This window comes from Bubalus bubalis, chromosome 8, assembly GCF_019923935.1.
Source record: "Bubalus bubalis isolate 160015118507 breed Murrah chromosome 8, NDDB_SH_1, whole genome shotgun sequence".
Taxonomy (NCBI): Eukaryota; Metazoa; Chordata; class Mammalia; order Artiodactyla; family Bovidae; genus Bubalus; species Bubalus bubalis.
The window spans coordinates 12,991,065-13,013,883 of record NC_059164.1 but is presented as its reverse complement, the minus strand read 5'-3'; the positions used below and the strand labels follow the sequence as shown (position 1 = coordinate 13,013,883).

At 40.5% G+C, this 22,819-nt stretch overlaps 1 protein-coding gene across 6 annotated transcripts in view; it reads right to left on the bottom strand.

The window, feature by feature from the left end:
• Positions 1-22,819, bottom strand: part of DYNC1I1 (dynein cytoplasmic 1 intermediate chain 1) — a 380,396-nt gene that overhangs the window by 54,776 nt on the left and 302,801 nt on the right. For all 6 annotated transcript variants that reach the window (XM_044946455.2, XM_044946458.2, XM_045166351.1 and 3 more), the window contains one exon: positions 21,623-21,767. In XM_044946455.2, the coding sequence (XP_044802390.2) occupies positions 21,623-21,767 (145 nt within the window). The remainder of the gene's footprint in view (positions 1-21,622; positions 21,768-22,819) is intronic.

Here is a 22,819-nt window from a genome sequence, read left to right as displayed (position 1 = left end):
ATGTTTAGGTCATGAGGGTGGAGTTCTTGTGAATGGAATTAGCGCCTTTCTAAAGAGAATTCCACAGAGCTCCCCGGGCCCCTCCACCAGCGAGAACATTGGCTATGAACCAGGAAGGGCGCCTCACCGGAATGTGACCATGCTGGTACCTTAGCCTTGACCTTTCCAGCTTTGAGAACAATAAGAAGTATATTTCTGTTGTTTATAAGCCACCTAGCCTGTGATGTTTTGTTACAGCAGTCAAATAGAGTAAGATAACTTAAGCATCTTAGGGTATCACTAACTCATAATTGAAAAAGCCTTGATCATAACCTTCTTTACTTTTGTTAAATCATTAAAGGATTCCAAGTTATCCAATGAGTTTAAAGATTATCAAGGTAACCATTATTATCAGACGGAACTAAAGAAGTTAGCGTGCATTGCTCGGTCATGTCCGACTCTTGGTGACCCTTTGGACTATCGCCCTCCAGGCTTCTCTGTTCTTGGGATTCTCCAGGCAAGAATACTGGAGCAGGTAGCCATTTGCTTCTCCAAGGGATCCTCCTGACCCAGGGATCGAAGCCAGGTCTCCCACACTGAAGGCAGATTCTTTAACATCTGAGCCACCAGAGAAGCCTCAAAGAACAATTATTCATCTTATTTTTTTCTGCTTTACATCTATCTGAAAATGGTCATTGTCAACAAGAAATTTTTTTAAAAGCCTTGCTTTCCAGAATTTTTAAAACAATATATTTTCACTTTTCTCTTTTGATTAGGATAAAGAAGGTTATGTTCAGGCACAGTCTTGCAAAAGTGACTAGTAATTTTAGGAGATGTTTCTACCATTTCTTGTAAATTTTATGTGTGTTAAGATCACAAAGATGAGAAAGATTCTAGCCCATGTTGTCAAGAGTATCAAGCATAACCACTGTTTCACTACATCACCACAAAATGTTATGTATCTGCGGTTTTAAATATATTCACAGTCCAAACCTCTGGGGAGAACAAGTAGGGTACTAATTATATCATGAAACCTGGCTGGAGAGTGGGACACTGGTTTTCATTCTCCTGCCTGAATCATGACCTAGCTCTCTAGTCCCTAACAGGATGAGGAGAAAGGAGAGACTCCTGAAAATAACTGAACTTACCTAACCCAGATCGGAAGAATAGAGAATTTGAAACAGAGCCTTACATTGGTTTAGAGCACAGCTCTTAAAATTTTAGCAGCATCAGTATCTCTTAAGAGGGTTTATCACAATTCAGGTCGCCAAGCCTCACTCTCAGAGCCTTTGATGCAAAGTTCTGGCCCAAAGAATTTGAATTTCTATTAAGTCTTAGATTTTGCTGATCAAGGGGCTGCACTTTGAGAACCCTTTGTTTAGAATTGTAGAAAAGTGGTATATCTTCCACTCCTGAATCTGTCAACCTGCTATGGTAAGTTGGGGATAGATTTTGGACAGTTCTGAATGTCAGAGTCAGGAGGTTTTTAAGGACCACCTAAGAGATTCATCGCCTATGCAAGAGTACACCATGTGAAATGCCAGGCTGGATGAAGTGCAAACTGGAATCAAGTTTGCTGGGAGAAATATCAATAACCTCAGATATGCAGATGATATGACTAATGGCAGAAAAGAAAAGAGGAACTAAAGAGCCTCTTGATGAAGGTGAAAGAGGAGAATTAAAAAGCTGGCGTAAAACTCAACATTCAAAAAACTAAGATCATGGCATCTGGACCCATCACTTCATGACAAATAGATGGGGAAACAATGCAAACAGTGACAGACTTAATTTTCCTGGGCCCTAAAATCACTATGGATGTTAAAAGACATTTTTCCTTGGAAGAAAAGCTATGACAAACCTAGATAGCATATAAAAAGAAGAGTCATCACTTTGCCAACAAAGGTCCCTATAGTCAAAACTATGGTTTCCCCAGTAGTCATGGACAGATGTGAGAGTTGGACCATAAAGAAGGCTGAGTGCCAAAGAATTGATGCTTTTGAACTGTAGTGCTGGAGAAGACTCTTGAGAGTCCCTTGGACTACAAGGAGATCCAACCAGTCCATCCTCAAGAAAATCAACCTTGAATATTCATTGGAAGGACTGATGCTGAAGCTGAATCTCCAATTCTTTGGCCACCTGATGCAAAGATCTGACTCACTGGAAAAGACCCTGATGCTAGGAAAGATTGAGGGCAGGAGGAGAAGGGGACGACAGAGAATGAGATGGTTGGATGACATCACAGACACAATGGACATGAGTCTGAACAAACTCCAGGAGATAGTGAAGAACAGAGAAGCCTGGCACATTGCAGTCCATGGGGTCACAAAGAGTCAGATGCAACTGAACAACAATAAGAGATTCATCAATGACAACTTGCCAAAAATTTTAGCGTTCTTGTAAAACTGAAATGAATCTTTGATATTTAATGCCAGCTGGTCCTCAGATTGGTGAAGTTCAGATATCCTCTGGAGTCGAGGCTCCCTCCCATCTCTCACAGGACCTGATCTACACTCCCTCTCTCCCTGCCACACCCCAGTTCCCATCACTGTTAGAAGGTGAAAGTGCCTCTGACTTCACTGGAAAATAGGGACCTTCCATCATTCTCTGCTTCCCCCTCTCCTGCCATCACCTAAATCTACCCATAAGCCTTTCCTCTAGTCTTTGTGGTATCCTATTGTCTCCCCAACCCGATCCTATACAGGCACCTGACATCATCTTTATCAGTTTTTCAAACCATCCTCTGTTGACTTATGTTTCACTGGTTTCTTATCTTCAGACCACAAATGTGCTCAAATCCCTCAGAAAGACCAAATCCTTCCTTGGCTAGGCCTTTCCTGCCAGCCTCACTGGATCTCTTTCAGTTTGTAGCCTAATGGCTGGGAGAACAGTCTTTATTTTTGGTCCACTTCTTTTCCTTCCTCATTCTGCAACCACCGTCAATCTGTCCCCAGGACTTTGCTGAAATTGCTCACTGAGCTCCATGCCACCCTCCTCTTGCCTTTTTGATCTCTGTCCTCATCCTGCAGCATCAGCAACTCTAAAGCTGTACCTTTGTACAATTCCCATTCTAAAAATTATTTAGAATTTTCTCCCTTGGAAGAAATGACTAACTATATGTTGATCACTGTCATAGCTATGTGGCTTCCCAGCTGGCTCAGCGGCTACAGAATCCGCCTGCAATGCAGACGCAACAGGAGATGTAGGTTTGTTCCCTGGGTCAGGAAGATCCCCTGGAGGAGAAAATGGCAACCCACCCCAGTTTTCTTGCCAGGATAATCCCACGGACAGAGGAGCCTGGTGGGCTACAGTCCATGGGGTCGCACAGAATTGGACACGACTTAGTGACTGAGCATGCATGCACATCATAGCTATAGTATTAACTCCATTCTTGGCCTCTGAGTTGCTGTTTTTGCCATTACTTTTGAGAAATTTCAGGCACCTCAGGTGGAGCATGCCATGGAATGCTAATTTTCTATCCCAACTGAAGCTTGCTGCTCTCCTCTCCTACTTCCTGTCCCAGTTGCTCATCACTGTTCTTTCACTCAGATGCTTAAGGGACAAATACCAGAACAGGCACTGTCCCCTCTTCTCAAGTCAGGTGGTCACTACATGTGCTTTACTTTCTCAGACTTGGGTTCTCCTGCACAAGCTCACTGCTTCTGCCACTGCCAACATCCTGGCTCTCACAGGAATGATCTAACTGGCCTTGTAACTGGATGTCCTGGCTCTAGACTTAGTACGTGGGTGTGGAAAAGAACACGGCTTTGGGGGCGGTCACACAAATCTGTGTTCAACTTCCAGTTTCCCCACTTTTGCACTGAGCACATCAGGCAAGGTATTTAAGCTCTCCTATGCCTATTTCTTCTATAAAATGGGATAACACTACCTACGCATAACTCTGTGAGGACTTAATGGACTAATGTATGTAACACATTTAGCACACAGTACAACCTCAGTAAGTGTTAGCTCCACCTCCCCCTTCCCTGCAAATCACCTTCCTTGGAAAATTCCCTGAAATTAAATTTTGATTCATATGTAAAATGACTTATTCATTGATAAAATTAAATTTTGGTTCACTGTTCATAAAATAAAATAAACCTAGACTATCAAGCATACACCTATCTTTCCAGTCTCCTTGCCTGTCGTTTCCTAACAGGATCTGTGCTTTCAGTGATTTAGGTGGAAATGGCTGCTCATTTGTTGATTCAGCTGACAAGAAGGCAACCTGGTCCGCGGTCTACCAGGTAAACTTCTCCAACAATGTTTCTGCTTCAGTGGGAAGCCTTCCTGGACTGTGGTTTAAAGATGAAACTTGGTAGGAGGAGGGCAATGTAATGTGCTTGAATTCTCTCTCCTTTCATGCTATCCTCACCGGAATCTGCAAAAACTAGCATCCTGTTTGCAATTCGCCTCTTGCATCTTTCCTCCTCATTCCGGTGGTCTCAGCATTTTCTAGAGATCGCTATTAGTACTGGCTTCCCCTGAACCAACCACTCACTGCTCCCCCTCCTTTCCACATGTTGCTCCCGTGCCCTTCGTGTCTCCCGTTCCATGGTAAATTCCTGCGCCTCCATTCTCAGCATTCTCACTGAAAGCTCCCTTGACTGCCTGCCTCATAAGCTCACCACTTCCCCTGCTATATTCACCATGGCGTATTCTATTTCAGAACAGTGATATACTCCGCTTCTTCCTTGCTTACCAGGGCCGTTCCAGGGCTCTTCAGCCCTCCAGAAAAAAGTCCTGCCTCTTTTCAATCTCAGGCCACTTGTCTGAGCCATCCTTTACCTCTTTTGATCTCTCTTCCTAATTCACTAAAGACTTTAGCACTGGGATCACTGTCTTCTTTTCTAAGCCTGTCTTGCCATTTATTATCCTGGCTCATTTCAAAGCCCACAGCACACTAGGACTTGATCTTTTGTTTCTGTGACTACATCATTTCCAATGAACTTCAACTTCACTGGAAGGTGGCTACAGACGTGACCACATCCTAGACCTTTTTTTTTTTTTTAATCACTTGGAATTTTTTAAATTATTTTAATTGGAGGCCAATTACTTTACAATATTGTATTGGTTTTGCCATACATCAACATGAATCTGATGCGGGTGTACACGTGTTCCCAATCCTGAACCCCCTCCCACCTCCCTCCCCATACCATCCCCCTGGGTCATCCCAGTCACTTGGAATTTAATTGTGAAATGCTCTATCCAAACATCCCACTTTCTATTCATTTCAGTTCAGTAGCTCAGTTGTGTCTCTTAGTGATCCCATGGACTGTAGCACGCCAGGCTTTCCTGTCCACCACCAACTCCCAGAGCTTGCTCAAACTCAAATCTATCGAGTTGGTGATGCCATCCAACCATCTCATCCTCTGTCACCCCCTTCTCGTCCTGCCTTCAATCTTTCCCAGCATCAGGGTCTTTTCCGATGAGTCAGTTCTTTGAATCAGGTGGCCAAAGTATTGGAGCTTCAGCATCAGTCCTTCCAATGAATAATCAGGACTGATTTTCTTTAGGATTGACTGGTTTGATCTCTTTGCAATCCAAGGGACTCTCAAGAGTCTTCTCCAACATCACAGTTCAAAAGTATCAATTTCTAAAAATTTACTAATTCTCTTACCCAATCACTCTCTTCATAATGTTCTCTGATCTTACAGGGACTTCTTACAGGGAATTTCTCCTTTCTCCTTTCATTTCCTTTCTGCTCCAGCTTAGTCTAACATCAAACACTGTCCTGTCCGCATTTCCAAACCCTTTGTGCTGTTGTCCTTCCATCAATCCTGTCAAAGCTCCAGCCCAGGCTCCATCTAACTGGACATCTCACCCATGTCCATATTTGTGCTGCCAAATTCTCTCAGAGGAAGACAGCCCTGAAGACTGATGCCACTAAAACGCCCTGGTCTCCCACCCACTTGGTCCTCCACACTGCCCAAGTCCCCGTTTGCTTCCCTAATCAGTCCTTTCTGTTCTCTTCTGTGACCAGCTGGAACCTGCTCCCCTCAGCACCTCCACTTGCCCCTCAGCAGAATATTTCATCTCCTACCTCACTGAGAAAATAGGACCAAGAGAAAGTTCTCTTTGCTTTCATTCACCAAACCTACGGGCTTACACATATTTGCCCCCATCTTGTTCTGTTACAACAGAAAAAGTGTCACCTGATCAATTTTTAAATTTTCCCCTGCCTATGCTGTGCATCACATTCACTCCAGCACTTTCGGGACCCTTTCTCTGCCTTACACTTATCGGCTTTTTCTACTTATTTTCTTTACTGACTCTTCCACAATAGCAATATCCTCAAGAGCCTCTGAAATCTTTAAAAAAAAAGAAAGAAAATAGAAAAAAAGAGAAAAAAACCCGCTTTCCACTTCCCATCTTCCTCTCCTCATAGCCAAGCTTCTTGATTTTTCTTCAGCACTTTCCGTTTTCCATGCACTTATTAATCCACTGTTATCTATGTTCTACTCTCAATGTACTTCAATGGGACTCTACTTGTCATGCACACCAGTGGGGGTATTAAATACAAAGGATATACTGCCGTCTTGATGTTACTTCTCTAAAGTACTTGTTACTTCTGATTACTCCCTCCTCTGTTGCCTTTGACTTTTCTATTATAGAAAATTTCAAAAATTTAGAAATAGGGTAATACCAATATCCAACTTCTATATTTATCAATATATGACTAATCCTATTCATCAACATTCACAAGCTGTCCCCTTCCCAACAAATTATTTTTAAATAAATCCCTGATATCATATGACTTCTTCTATAAATATGTATGTGTGCATCTCTAAAAGGTCAAACCACTTAAAGTGATCACAGTGTCATTATGACACCTAAACTAACAATTCATGATCATCAACAAATATTCAGTCAATATTCATATTTCCCTAGCAGCTTTCTAATTTTGTTATGGGTTGTTTGCTTGTATCAAGATCTATATAGGATCCATATCTGGAGATTGGCTGAAATGTCTCAAATTTTGTTTTGTTCTATTTTGTTTTGACATATAGCTTCCACCTTCCATTTCTTTTTTCTTTTCTTTTTTTTCCCCTTAAAAAACTATCTTGATTTTGATGTTGAAATGAGATTAGTTTTCCTATAGATTACCCCACAGTCTGGATTTGGCTGATTGCATCCCTATGGTATTATTTAACATTTTGCATCTGTACCTCCTACTGCCTCTAAATTCAGAGATCTGGTAGATTGATAAGATTCAGATTCAATCTGGGGGACAAACCTACTTCAAAAGTGGTATTATATACTCCCATAATTATGAAGGTGGTTTCTATTTTTAAGATGTTATCAGCAATAATCATTGCTTAGATCATTAGAGGTTGCAAAGTGATAATATTCAAATCTTATCATTTCTTTTTCCCATAATATTCCTATAAAGAAACACTACTCTCATCAAGTATATAGTAACTCTGAAGTACAGATCATACAGAAAAGACAAAATAAGATTCTTTCAGAATAAATGACTGATTTTTTCCTTTAGTTATTAGTTTTTAAAATAATAAAGTGGTTTCCTTAATATTCTCCAAAGATAATCAATGGGTTTGTTTCATTTTTCAGTATCATTATGATCTCAACCTATTACTCTTAAAGACAGCAGAAGCTTATTCAGCTTGTTTTCCAAACTCTTAAACAAGAAATCTGTAGCATTTGTTAGCATCCTTACTTTCTATTATGATGAAATACTTCAGACTCATTTTATACATTTCCTGCTCCAGATCTAGAATCATTAATTTCTTCGAGGATCTCTGGGGTTTTTTAGATCCACTGGCATTTAGAAAGCAATATATGGACACCAGAAGAGTCCCTGATACCGGATTGATCATTGTTTCTAAACCTTTTTGGTAGACAGACACGTGAATATGTATTCTTTTAGATTTAAAGGTAACAAACACCGTGAGTACTTATTCATACATCCAACTCAAACTCAGGATGACAACAGTTTTTACTTAACTTTGTGTACTCGTATCTTCTTCCAACCCTGCTGATTATATGAATTCTCAATGACCTCAACCTCACAGCCATCAACATCAAGATACAAATGCAACAGCATCAGAGACAGAAACAACAAAACCATCAGCAATATGAATACCGGATGTAGTTAAATGATTTTTTTTTTGGGGGGGGGGGCAGTCTTTTTATCCTTAAAATATATCTTTTCTGGAATATATAGTGAAAAAACCAGGGTTTTAAAGTCCTTTAGAATTGTCCTATATTGTAAGGTTTTGCCTTCAATTTGAACCACACTAACGTTGATTTCATGTTACTTCAATGTAAAGGAACCCATTGTGAAATTTATTACCATGTAAAATAATATTTACATGGTTCTCAAGCCAAATGTACTACCAAGGTATATTCAAGGAAGGTTGGCTGTTCCTTTAAGGCTTCAGCCTCTGTATAAATAATAATCTTTGTGTGTGTGGTTCATCTTTCAAACTTTTAAAACTGTTTAAGTAGACATTTAATTTAGGAGAGGAGACAAGAAGGCAGAATAGAAGGACTTGAGCTCAACTCCTCTCATGAAAACACCAGAATCACAATTGATTGCTGAACAACTATCAACAAAAAAGACTGGACCTACCAAAAGAGATATTCTACACCCAGAGACAGATGGTAGGAGGTGTGCTTTGGCAATATAATCAAACCCCATATGTACCAAGTGTGTGCTAAGTTGCTTCGGTCGTGTCCAACTCGTTGTGATCCTATGGACCATAGCCGGCCAGGCTCCCCTGTCCATAGGATTTTCCAGGCAAGAATACTAAAGTAGACTGCCATGCCTTCCTCCAGAGGATCTTCCCAACCCAGGTACTGAACCCACGTCTCTTAGGTCTCCTGCACTGACAAACAGATTTTTTACCACTAGTGCCACCCGGCTGGAAAACAATTACATTGCAGTGGTTCCCCCATAGGAATGAGCGTTCTGAGCCCCATGTCGCTCTCCCTAGCCTGGGGGTCTGGAACTGAGACTAGGAGCTCCCAGAGCATTTGCCCCTGAAGGCCAGCAGGCCTCGAGTACTGGGGCAAACAGAGACTGCACTCTTGAAGGGAACACACAAGATTCCATGTGCACCAGAGAACCTGGACAAACCAGTGACTCCACAGAAGCCTGGGCCAGACCTACTGATGGGTCTTGGAGGATTTACTGGTGAGGCAGAAGTCAGTTGTGGGTCACTGAGGAAAGGACACTGGTGGCAGAGGATCCAGGGAACATTCATCTGTGTGAGCTCTCCCAGAGGTCACCATTTTGGCGCTGAGAACTGGCCCCGCTCAACAGCCCACAGGTCCCAGTGCTGGCATGCCGCAGGCCAAACACCAACAGAGTGAGAACACAGTACCACCCATGAGCAGACAGGCCACCCAAAGCCATCTGCGCCAGCAGCCACCCACAAACACTCTCTTTGTCATGGTCCTACCCACAGAGGGATAAGACTCAGCTCCACCTACTCCTGAGCAGGCACCAGCTCCTCCCACTAGGAAGCCTGCACAGGCCCTTTTAAACCAAGCTTACCCACAAGGGAGGTGGGAAACATCAGAAGCACGAAGAACTACAACCCTAAAGCCTGAGAAACAGAGACCACAAATACAGAAAGTTAGGCAAAATGAGACAGCAGAGAAATATGCTGCAGACGAAGGAAGAAAATAAAGAACAATTAAGTGAAGTGGAGATACGCAATTTCCTGAAAAAGAATTCAGAGTAATGATAGTAAAGATGATCTAAGATATTGGAAACAGATTGGAGACACAGACCAAGAGGATATAAGAAATGTTCAATAAAGAGCCAAAGAATTGATGCCTTCAAACTGTGGTGCTGGAGAAGACTCTTGAGAGCCCCTTGGACTGCAAGGAGATCAAATCAGTGAATCCTAAAGGAAGTCAACCCTGAATATTCATGGGAAGGACTGATGCTGAAGCTTAAGCTCCAATACTTTGCCACCTGATGCAAAGAGCCAACTCACTGGAAAAGAGCCTGATGCTGGGAAAGATAGAGGGCAAAAAGAGAAAGGGGTGGCAGGTGTTGAGATGCTTACATAGCATAACCTACTCAATGGACACGAGTTTCAACAAACTCCAGAAGATAGTGAAGGATGGGGAAGCCTGGTGTGCTGCAGTCCATGGGGTCGCAAAGAACTGGACATGATATAGTGACTGAACAACAACAACAGAAGCTTTAAAGAACAAACAGAGGAGAACAATACAATAACAGAAATGAAAAATACACTATAAGGTTTAATGGCAGAATAAATGAGGCGGAACGAATAAAATAAGTGACCTGGAAAACACACTGAGTTAATCACTGCTACAGAACAGAATAAAGAAAAAAGAACTAAAAGAAATGAGAACATCTAAGAGACCTCTGAGGCAACATTAAATGTACCGATATTTGCATTATAGGGGACCCAAAAGGAAAAGAGAGAAAGGATCTGAGAAAATATTTGAAGAGATAATAGCTGAAAACTTTCCTAACACAAAAAAGGAAATAGGCACCCAAATTCAGACACTGCAGAGAGGCCCATGCAGCACAAACCCGAGAAGGAACATGCTGAGAAAAATAGTATTCAAACTGACAAAAATTAAAGACAAGGAAAAAAAAATTAAAAGCAACAAATAACATACAAAGGAACTCCCACAAGATTATCAGCTGATTTATCAGCAGAAACTCTGCAGGCCAGAAGGGAGGGACGTGACATATTACAAGTGATAAAAAGGGAAGAACATACAACCAAGAATACTCTACCTAACGAGGCTCTCATTCAGATCTGATGGAGAGATCAACAGCCTTACAGACAAGCAGAAGGTAAGAGAATCTAGCACCACTGGACCAGCTTTGTAACAACTGCGAAAAGAACTTCTCTAGGAGGAAAAGAAAAAGCCACAACTAGAAAGAAGAAAATTACTAACAGAAAAGTTCACTGGTTAGGGTAAATATATATAATAAAAGTAGGAAATCATTCACACACAAATATACAAAACCAGCAATCATGAGAAGAGGAGAATACAAATGTGGGATATTTGAAATGCATTTGAAATTAAGAGACCAGTAACATAAAACAACCTTAGATACATACAGATTGCTATATCAAAACCTTATGGTAACCACAAGTCAAAAATGTATAATAGATATATACATAGAAAGTAAAAAAGCAATCCAAACACAGTACTCAAGATACTCATCAAATCGGAAAAGAGAGCAAAAGAGGAAAGAAAGAAAAAAGACCTACAAAAACAAACCCAAAACATTTAAGAAAATGCAAATAGGATCATATATATCAATACTTACTTTAAATGAAAATGAATGAAATGCTCCAATCAAAAGACACAGACTTGCTGAATAGATACAAAAACAAAACCAGTATATATGCTGTCTACAAGAGACTCACTTCAGACCTAGGAACACATACAGACTGAAACTGAGGGTATGGAAAAAGATACTCCATGCAAATGGAAACCAAATATCGTAACAGACAATATAGACTTCAAAACAAAGACTATTACAACAGACAAGGAAGGACACTACATGGTGACCAAGGGATCAATCCAATAAGACATAACAATTGTAAATATTTAGGCACCCAACACAGAAGCACCTCAGTACATAAGACAAGCACCAAAAGACACTAAAGGGATAATTGACAGTAACACAGTAATAGTGGGGGACTTTAACACCCCACTTACAACAATGGACAGATCGTCCAGACAGAAAATTAATAAGGAAACATAAGCCTTAAATGAAACATCAGACCAGCGGGACTTTACTGCTATTGATAGAGCATTCCATCCAAAAGCAGCAGAATACACATTCTTCTCAAGTGCATGTGAAACATTCTCTGGGATAGATCACATGCCGGCCCACAAAGCAAGCCTTGATAAACGTAAGAAAACTGAAAACATATCAAACATCTTTTCTGATGGGAATGATATGACATTAGAAATCAACTATAAGAAAAAAAAAGTTGTAAAAGCCACAAACACACGGAGGCTAAGCAATATACTACTAAACAACCAATGGGTCACTGAAGCAATCAATGAGGAAGTCCCAAATAAACAGCCAAAACTTACACCTAAAGCAACTAGAAAAGGAATAAGTAAAGCATAAAGCTACCATAAGGAAAGAGATCAAAGACCAGAACAGAAATAAATGAAACAAAGGAAACAATAGAAAAAAACTCAGTGAAACTAAAAGTTGGTTCTCTGAAAAGATAAACAAAATTGATAGGTCTTTAGCTAGACTCATCAAGAAAAAAGAGGGCTCAAATTAATACCACTAGAAATGAAAAAGGAGAACTTACAACTGACATCACAAAAATGCAAATGATCATCAAAGACTACTACAAGCAACTCTATGCCAGTAAAACGGACAACCTAGAAAAAGCAGACAAATTCTTAGAAAGATACAATCTACAAATACTGAGCCAGGAAGACACAGAAAATATTAACAGAACAATCACAAGCATTGGACATGAAACTATGATTTAAAAACTCCCATCAAACACAAGTCCAGGACCAAATGGCTTCATAGGAAAATTCTATCAAACACTGAGAGAAGTGTGTGCATGCATGCTCAGTCATGTCCGACTCTTTGTGACTCCATGGGCTAAAGTCCACCAGGCTCCTCTGTCTATAGGATTCTTCCAGCAACAATACTGGAGGGGGTTATCATTTTCTCCTCCAAGGGATCTTCCTTCCCCAAGGATCAAACCTGTGTCTCAATGCAGTGTATCCTGCACTGCATGCAGATTTTTTACCACTGAGCCACTGGGGAAACCCACAGTTAGAGAAGAAGTAACATCTATAGTTCTGAAACTATTCCAAAAAAATTGCAGAGGAAGGAATGCTCCCAGACTAATTCTATGAAATATCACCCTGACACCAAAACCAGACAAAAATATCATAAAAAAAGAAAACTGCAGGCCAATATCACTGATGGACTTAGATGCAAAAATCCTCAACACAATACTAGCAAACATAATTCTTACATTAAAAGGATCATACACCTTGATCAAGAGGGATTTATCTAGGGATGCAAGAATTTTTCAATATCTACAAATCAGTGTGATGCATCACACTAACAAACTGAAGAATAAAAACCATATGATCATCTCAATAGATGCAGAAAAAACTTTTGACAAAATTCAGTATCCACTTATGATAAAAAAAAAAACTCTCTAAAAGGTGAACATAGAAGGAACCTATGTCAACATAATAAAAGCCATATATGACAAACCCACAGCTAACACCACACTCTATGAGGAAATGCTGAAAGCATTTACTCTAGGACTAGGAACAAGACAAGAATGTCCACTCTTGCCACTTTTATTCAACATAGGTTTGGAAGCTCTAATCACAGCAATCAGAGAAGAACAAGTAATAAAAAGAATTCAAGTTGAAAAAAGTAGTAGTAAAACTGTCACTGTTTGCAGATGACATGATACTGCATACAGTTCAGGATGGGGGACACGTACACCTGTGGCTGATTCATGTCCATGCATGGCAAAAACCACCACAATATTGTGAAGTAATTAGCCTCCAATTAAATAAATTAATTTAAAAAAAGAAAATCCTAAAGATGCTACCAGAGAACTACTAAAACTCATCAATGAACCTGGTAAAGTTGTAGGGTACAAAATTAATACACAGAAATCTCATGCATTTCTACACACTAACAATGAAAGATCACCAGAAGAAATTAAGGCAACAATCCCAGTTACCACTGCACCAAAAAGGATAAAATACCTAGGAACAAATCTACATAAGGAGCAAAAGACCTGTACTTTGAAAACTATAAGACATTGATGAAAGAAATCAAAGATGATACAAACAGATGTAAAGATATACCACGTTCTTGAATTAGAATGATCAATATTGTCAAAATGAATATACTATTGAAGGCAATTAACAGGTTCAATGCAATTCCTATTAAATTACCAATGGTATTTTTCATAGAAATAGACAAAAAAATTTAAAATTTGTATGGAAACCCATAAGATCCTGAACAGCCAAAGTAAACCTGAGAAAGAAAAATGGAGCTGGAGGAATCAGGCTCCCTGACTTCATCATATCAGATCAGATCAGTCGCTCAGTCATGTCCGACTTTTTGCGACCCCATGAATTGCAGCACACCAGGCCTCCCTGTCTCTCACCAACTCCCAGAGTTCACTCAGACTCACGTCCATTGAGTCAGTGATGCCATCCAGCCATCTCATCCCCTTCTCCTCCTGCCCCCAATCCCTCCCAGCATCAGAGTCTTTTCCAATGAGTCAACTCTTCGCATGAGGTGGCCAAAGTACTGGAGTTTCAGCTTTACCATCATTCCTTCCAAAGAAATCCCAGGGCTGATCTCCTTCAGAATGGACTGGTTGGATCTCCTTGCAGTCCAAGGGACTCTCAAGAGTCTTCTCCAAGACCACAGTTCAAAGGCATCAATTCTTCGGTGCTCAGCCTTCTTCACAGTCCAACTCTCACATCCATACATGACCACAGGAAAAAGCATAGCCTTGACTAGACAAACCTTTGTTGGCAAAGTAATGTCTCTGCTTTTGAATATGTTATCTAGGTTGGTCATGACTTTCCTTCCAAGGAGTAAGCGTCTTTTAATTTCATGGCTGCAGTCACCATCTGTAGTGATTTTGGAGCCCAGAAAAATAAAGTCTGACACTGTTTCCACTGTTTCCCCATCTATTTCCCATGAAGTGATGGGACCGGATGCCATGATCTTCGTTTTCTGAATGCTGAGCTTTAAGCCAACTTTTTCACTCTCCACTTTCACTTTCATCAAGAGGCTTTCGAGTTCTTCTTCACTTTCTGCCATAAGGGTGGTGTCATCTGCATATCTGAGGTTATTGATATTTCTTCCGGCAATCTTGATTCCAGTTTGTGTTTCTTCCAGTCCAGCGTTTCTCATGATGTACTCTGCATATAAGTTAAATAAGCAGGGTGACAATATACAGCCTTGATGAACTCCTTTTCCTATTTGGAACCAGTCTGTTGTTCCATGTCCAGTTCTAACTGTTGCTTCCTGACCTGCATACAAACTTCTCAAGAGGCAGATCAGGTGGTCTGGTATTCCCATCTCTTGAAGAATTTTCCACAGTTGATTGTGATCCACACAGTCAAAGGCTTTGGCATAGTCAATAAAGCAGAAATAGATGCCTTTCTGGAACTCTCTTGCTTTTTCCATGATCCAGCGGATGTTGGCAATTTGATCTCTGGTTCCTCTGCCTTTTCTAAAACCTGCTTGAACATCAGGAAGTTCATGGTTCACATATTGCTGAAGCCTGGCTTGGAGAATTTTGAGCATTACTATACTAGCATGTGAGATGAGTGCAATTGTGTGGTAGTTTGAGCATTCTTTGGCATTGCCTTTCTTTGGGATTGGAATGAAAACTGACCTTTTCCAGTCCTGTGGCCACTGCTGAGTTTTCCAAATTTGCTGGCATATTGAGTGCAGCACTTTCACAGCATCATCTTTCAGGATTTAAAATAGCTCAACTGGAATTCCATCACCTCCACTAGCTTTGTTCGTAGTGATGCTTTCTAAGGCCCACTTGACTTCACATTCCAGGTTGTCTGGCTCTAGGTCAGTGATCACACCATCATGATTATCTGGGTCGTGAAGATCTTTTTTGTACAGTTCTTCTGTGTATTCTTGCCACCTCTTCTTAATATCTTCTGCTTCTGTTAGGTTCATACCATTTCTGTCCTTTATCAAGCCCATCTTTGCATAAAATGTTCCTTTGGCATCTCTGATTTTCTTGAAGAGATCCCTAGTCTTTCCCATTCTATTGTTTTCCTCTATTTCTTTGCATTGATCGCTGAAGAAGGCTTTCTTATCTCTTCTTGCTATTCTTTGGAACTCTGCATTCAGATGCTTATATCTTTCCTTTTCTCCTTTGCTTTTCACTTCTCTTCTTTTCATAGCTATTTGTAAGGCCTCCCCAGACAGCCATTTTGCTTTTTTGCATTTGTTTTCCATGGGGATGGTCTTGATCTCTGTCTCCTGTACAATGTCATAAACCTCATTCTATAGTTCATCAGGCATTCTATCAATCAGATTTAGGCCCTTAAATCTATTTCTCACTTCCACTGTATAATCATAAGGGATATGATTTAGGTCATACCTGAATGGACATGGAACAACAGACTGGTTCCAAATAGGAAAAGGAGTTCATCAAGGCTGTATATTGTCACCCTGCTTATTTAACTTATATGCAGAGTACATCATGAGAAACGCTGGACTGGAAGAAGCTGGAATCAAGATTGCCGGAAGAAATATCAATAACCTCAGATATGCAGATGACACCACCCTTATGGCAGAAAGTGAAGAAGAACTCGAAAGCCTCTTGATGAAAGTGAAAGTGGAGAGTGAAAAAGTTGGCTTAAAGCTCAACATTCAGAAAACGAAGATCATGGCATCCAGTCCCACCACTTCATGGGAAATAGATGGGGAAACAGTGGAAACAGTGTCAGACTTTATTTTTCTGGGCTCCAAAATCACTACAGATGGTGACTGCAGCCATGAAATTAAAAGACGCTTACTCCTTGGAAGGAAAGTTATGACCAACCTAGATAGCATATTCAAAAGCAGAGACATTACTTTGCCAACAAAGGTTTGTCTAGTCAAGGCTATGCTTTTTCCTGTGGTCATGTATGGATGTGAGAGTTGGACTGTGAAGAAGGCTGAGCACTGAAGAATTGATGCTTTTGAACTGTGGTCTTGGAGAAGACTCTTGAGAGTCCCTTGGACTGCAAGGGGATCCAACCAGTCCATTCTGAAGGAGATCAGCCCTGGGATTTCTTTGGAAGGAATGATGGTAAAGCTGAAACTCCAGTACTTTGGCCACCTCATGCGAAGAGTTGACTCATTGGAAAAGACTCTGATGCTGGGAGGGATTGGGGGCAGGAGGAGAAGGGGATGATAGAGGATGAGATGGCTGGATGGCATCACTGACTCAATGGACGTGAGTCTGAGTGAACTCCGGGAGTTGGTGAGAGACAGGGAGGCCTGGCGTGCTGCGATTCATGGGGTTGCAAAGAGTCGGACATGACTGAGCGACTGATCTGATCTGATCTGAATGGTCTAGTGGTTTTCCCTACTTTCTTCAATTTAAGTCTGAATTTGGCAATAGGAGTTCATGATCTGAGCCACAGTCAGCTCCTGGTCTTCTTTTTGCTGACTGTATAGAGCTTCTACTATACTACAAAGCCACAGTCATCAAAACAGTATGAAATTGGTACAAAAACAGAAATATAGATCAATGGAACAAGACAGAAAGCCTAGGGATAAACCCATGCACCTATGGGCACCTTATCGTTGACAAAGGAGGCAAGAATATACAATGGAGAAAAGGTAGTTTCTTCAATAAGTGTTGCTGAATCAAGTTGACTACATGTCCACTACATGTAAAAGAATGAAATTAGAACATTCTTTAATACCATACATAAAATAAGCTCCCCTCAGAGGAAAACATAGGCAGAACATTGACATAAATCACAGCAATATCTTTTTGGATCCACCTCCAAGAGTAATGAAAATAAAACCAAAAATAAACTAGTGGGACCAAATTAAACTTAAAAGCTTTTGCACCACAAAGGAAACTATAAACAAAATCAAAAGACAATCCACAGAATGGAAGAAAATATTTGCAAATGATGCAACCAACAAGGGATTAATCCTCCAAATACATAAACAGCTCATGCAGCTCAGTATAAAAACAAACAACCCAATCAAGAAATGGGCTGAAGGTATAGAGAGACATGTCTCCCAAGAAGATAAACAGATGTCCCGAAAGCATATGAAAAGATGCTCAACATTGCTAACCGTTAGAGAAATGCAAATCAAAACTACAATGACATACTGCCTCATGCTAGTCAGAATGGCTATCATCAAGAAGTCTACACACAATAAATGCTGGAGAGGGTTTGGAGAAAAGGGAACTCTCCTCTGCTATTGGTGGGATGTAAATTGGTACAATCATTATAAAACACAGTATAGGGGTTTCTTAAACAGCTAAAAGCAGAGTTACCATATGATCTAGCAATCCTACTTGTGCATATATTGAAACAAAACCATAATTAGAAAAGATACATACACTCCATGTTTATAAACAGCACTGTTTATAATAGGCAAGACATGGAAGCAACCTAAACATCCATCAACAGAGGAATGGATAAAGAAGATGTGGCACATATATACAACAGAATATTAGTCAGCAATAAAAAAGAGTGAAATAATGCCATTTGCAGCAACATGGATGGACTTAGATATTGTTGTACTGAGTGAAGTAAGTCAGACACAGAAAGACAAATATCACATGTCATTAATATGTGGAATCTAAAAAAGGAGGGGGGTAAAATGAATTTTTTACAAAACAGAAGTAGAGTCACAGAGGTAGAACACAAACTTACAGTTACCAGGGCATAAGTAGGGGAGGGATAAATTGGGAGATTGTGATTTGCATATATATATGTCACATTATATTACATATATATGTAATGTTACATATGTAATATAGATACAAATACATTACTACTATAACTACTACATATAAAATAGATAATAATAAGAATCTACTGTTCAGCACAAGGAACTATACTCAATACTCTGCAATGATCTATATGGGAAAATAATCTAAAAAAATGTATGGCTATATGTGTATGAATTACTGATTCACTTTGTTGTACATCTGAAACTAACACAACACTGTAAATCAACTATACTCCAAAAAAAAATTTTTTTTAAAGATACATGTACCTAAAGTTCACCGCAGTACTATTTACAATAGCCGAAACATAGAAGTGACATTAACGTCCACAGACAGAAGAGTGGATAAAGAGGAGGTGGTACATAATATACAATGGAATATTACTCAGTCATGACAAAGAATAATACCATTTGCAGCACACCTAGAGATTATTATACTAAGTGAAGTAATCAGACAGAAATACAAGCATCATATGATATCACTCGTATGTGGAATCTAAAACAATGATACAAATGGACCTATTTACAATACAGAAACAGACTCACAGACTTCAAAACCCAACTCATGGTTACCAAAGGGGAACAGTGGGGGGAGGGATACACCAGGAGATTGGGACTGACACGCACACACACTACTGCATAGCCCAGCGAGCTCCACTCAGGATCCTATAATAAACTATATGGGAAAACAACCTGGAAAGGAACTGAACCACTTTGCTGGACTCCTAAAATTAACACAACATTGCAAATCAACTATAATACAAAACAAAAATTAAATGTTAAAAACATATAAGTAAATAGTAAATGATGACAACAAACTGTTTACATGTTTCTCCACCTTGCTTTTCTCATTTAAGAAATATATCCTACAGATCGCTTCATAAGGGTACGAGAACATCTTCATTTCTTTCTACATCTGAATTTCTACATCTGTGATTTGTTCAGTGTCCTACTGATGGACTTTTGGGTTTTTTCCCCAGTGTTCTGAGATTCAAAGTAGTCTTTCTCTATCAAGAAATCTCTCTGTGTAAGTCTTTTTCTTATTTATTGCTAGTATATCTTTGGCATTAGAATCCTACAAGTGGGAACTGCTCTATCAATGAGCAAATATGTATTCATTATTTTTAGATATTGCCAAATTCCCCTCCCTAGTGTTGTACTATTTGCATGTCCAATGACATTGTAGGAGAATGGTTGTTTTCTTTCAGTCTCACCACAGAGAATGCTATCTTCTGGATTTATGTCAATCCCATGGACGAAGGAGCCTGGTAGGCTGCAGTCCATGGGGTCTCGGAGAGTCAGACACAACTGAGCAACTTCCCTTTCACTTTTCACTTTCATGCATTGGAGAAGGAAATGGCAACCCACTCCAGTGTTCTTGCCTGGAGAATCCCAGGGACGGGGGAGCCCGGTGGGCTGCCGTCTATGGGGTCACACAGAGTCGGACACGACTGAAGTGACTTAGCAGCATAGTTGAAAAAAGGTTTCTCAACTTGGTTTTAGTGTGAATTTTTAAGTGTGGTTGTTTTTCACGCAATTAAGAGCCAACTCTGTCCTCTTGATATGTTCTCTTTTCATTAACATCCTGGAAGCCCCATTTGCATACAATTTTATTTTTTCCCATTTCTTGGGTTGTTAATTTTTAATCTCCTTTTCTACTTCCATAACTCCTATTTATTTCCTAAATATTTTCCTTCTCTGCATTGTGTTTCAGTATTTCTTTTAAGATCCACTCCTTGGACTTAATAATCATTGTTATTCTTGTTGCAATTAAGTCTGTACCTGCAGCCCCAAATTCTCCCTCTTCTTCTGTCCCAATTCTCAAACTGCTTAGTGAAGGCTACTGTGCCTCCAAGGTACCATAAAACCCAACCTGTATGTTGCCCCTTACCATCATGCCCTTCTTTGGGCATTGCTCAGCACAATGAATGCCACCCCAGATCTCCAGCTGCCCCAGTCTTAAACCTGGGCTCTTTTCTGCTGACTCTCTCTTTCTCATCTTCCTTGAATCAAATCAATTGCCAAATTCTGTGACTTTTTCCTCATAAATGATTCTTGAACCCATCTATTTTTCTCCATTTCAAATTCCCGATCTAAGCCACTGTCATTTCTTCCCTGGACTCTTGCACATTTCTTGTAGGTGGGTGGCCTTTCCTAGTTCTTCTTGCTCCCAAACATGATCAGAATTACCTTTAAAAGTACAAATCAGAGGACTACCCTGGTGGCACAGTGGATAAGAATCTGCCTGCCAATCAGCTGATACTGGTTCGTTCCCTCATCCAGGAAGATCCTACATGCCCTGGAGCACGTGAGCCCATGAGCCACACTACTGAGCCTGCGCCCTAAGGCCCATGAGCCACACTACTGAGCCTGTGCCCTAGGGCCCATGAGCCACACTACTGAGCCTGCGCCCTAGGGCCCATGCACCACACTACTGAGCCTGCGCCCTAGGGCCCATGCGCCACAACTACTGAAGCCCACGTGTCTAGACTGTGCTCTGCAACGAGAGAAGACACCGAAATGAGAAGCCCATGTACCGCAATGAAGAGTAGCCCCCACTCACAGCAATTAGAGAAAGCCCATGCAAAGCAACAAAGACCAGCGCAGTCATAAATAAATAAATATTTTTTAAAAGTACAAATAAGACAGTGCCATTTACTCATTTAAAAACCATCAAAACTCAAAAAGATCCCAAAACCCGAACCTCCAAAACCAAGAAACCCGTCTCAAGTCCTGTATTTCCATAGATACAGATGTATATAACCACTGCAAAGCTCTGGATACTCAAAACTGAAGTGATAACAGGGGGTACACCTCTGGGGAAAAGGTTAGGATCAAAGTCAATGAAGGGGATGCCATGGGAAGGTTTAGTGTTGGTGAAGAAGGACTTGTTTTATCATTATTTGCATTGTCTGAATTTTTACAATGAGAGTATTCTCCAGTAACATATATTACTTATATATGTTAAACTAAATTAAATGGACTGAGAAAGTGAGCCTTAACTAGCTCGCACGCAGGTCGGGTTCACCAGAAAGTTGTATGAATTCCCAATGTCAGGTCTCCCAGAAAAGACTTCAGGCTCCCCACAATTCCTTGCGGACAATGCTGTCCTCTTGCCTAGGTGTGGCCTGGGAGAGTAAATCAAGGTGTGCTCACCTTTGTAGTCCACAGTTTGACGGTCCAGTCAAATGACGATGTGACAAACAGGTGTGAGAAGTCAATTGGGCCCACTGCCATGTGGCAGTTAATTCCTGTCACCGGCCCTTGGTGGCCTTCGAAGACTTCCCCTATGCCGGCTTTGCTGCATGAAGACCACACAAGACAAGAGTTTCAGTGACCTTCACAAATCGGTGACTGCTTTTAAGGAAAAAAAAAAAGGTTTGTCTCTGCATGATCACTTCTCCATAATTTAACACAGGCATAAACCACCAGATATGAAACTCACTGTCACAGTTATGTTGAGAGAAATAAATGCTATCCTGCTCTCAGTGATTTAAAACAACACGGAGCAATAACATCTTTTTAATCTTCAGAATTGAACACTGACTTTTATCACTTAATCCTTTTTCAGGAGTATTTCAAAGCCCATCACTGCTGATGACGCTGTTGATACTTTGATGGAACACACACACAGTCAACCATCCATATCCCCTGATACCTGTGATATGGAGGGGCAGCTATGCCGTGCCATTTTTAGATGGGACTTGAACATCCTTAGATTTTGGTACTTGCAAGGGCTCCTGGAACCAATTCCCCATGGATTCAGACACCAGGGGACAACTATATACTCAGCTCCCAGAGCTTTCATAGTTATAATAAGATGATTCTATTCTTGTGATGACATTTGGCACAACTTCCATTTTAACTCCTTTTAGAGAAGACTTAAGACCTGGGTTCGATCCCTGGGTCGGGAAGATCCCCTGGAAAAAGAAATGGCAACTCACTCCAGTACTCTTGCTTGGAAAATTCCATGGACGGAGGAGCCTGGTAGGCTACAGCCCACGGGGTCACAAAGAGTCGGACATGACTGAGCAACTTCACTTTCACTTTGGCTATAAAACTTTACATATCCTTGAGTACATGTATTTATCCTTTCAAGAAACTGCTTTTTCTTTAAAGTTTATTATTATTATTATTTTTTTTGATGTGGGCCATTTTTAAAGTGTTTATTGAATTGGTTACAACATTGCTTCTGTTTTTTTCTGTTTTGGTTTTTTGGTCACCAGGCATTTGAGAACCTAGCTCCCCCACCGGGGATCAAACCCACATCCCTTGCATTGGAAGACAAAGCCTTAACCACTGGACCTCCAGGGATGTCCCTCAAGAAAGTTTCTTAAATTAGGTTGATACTCC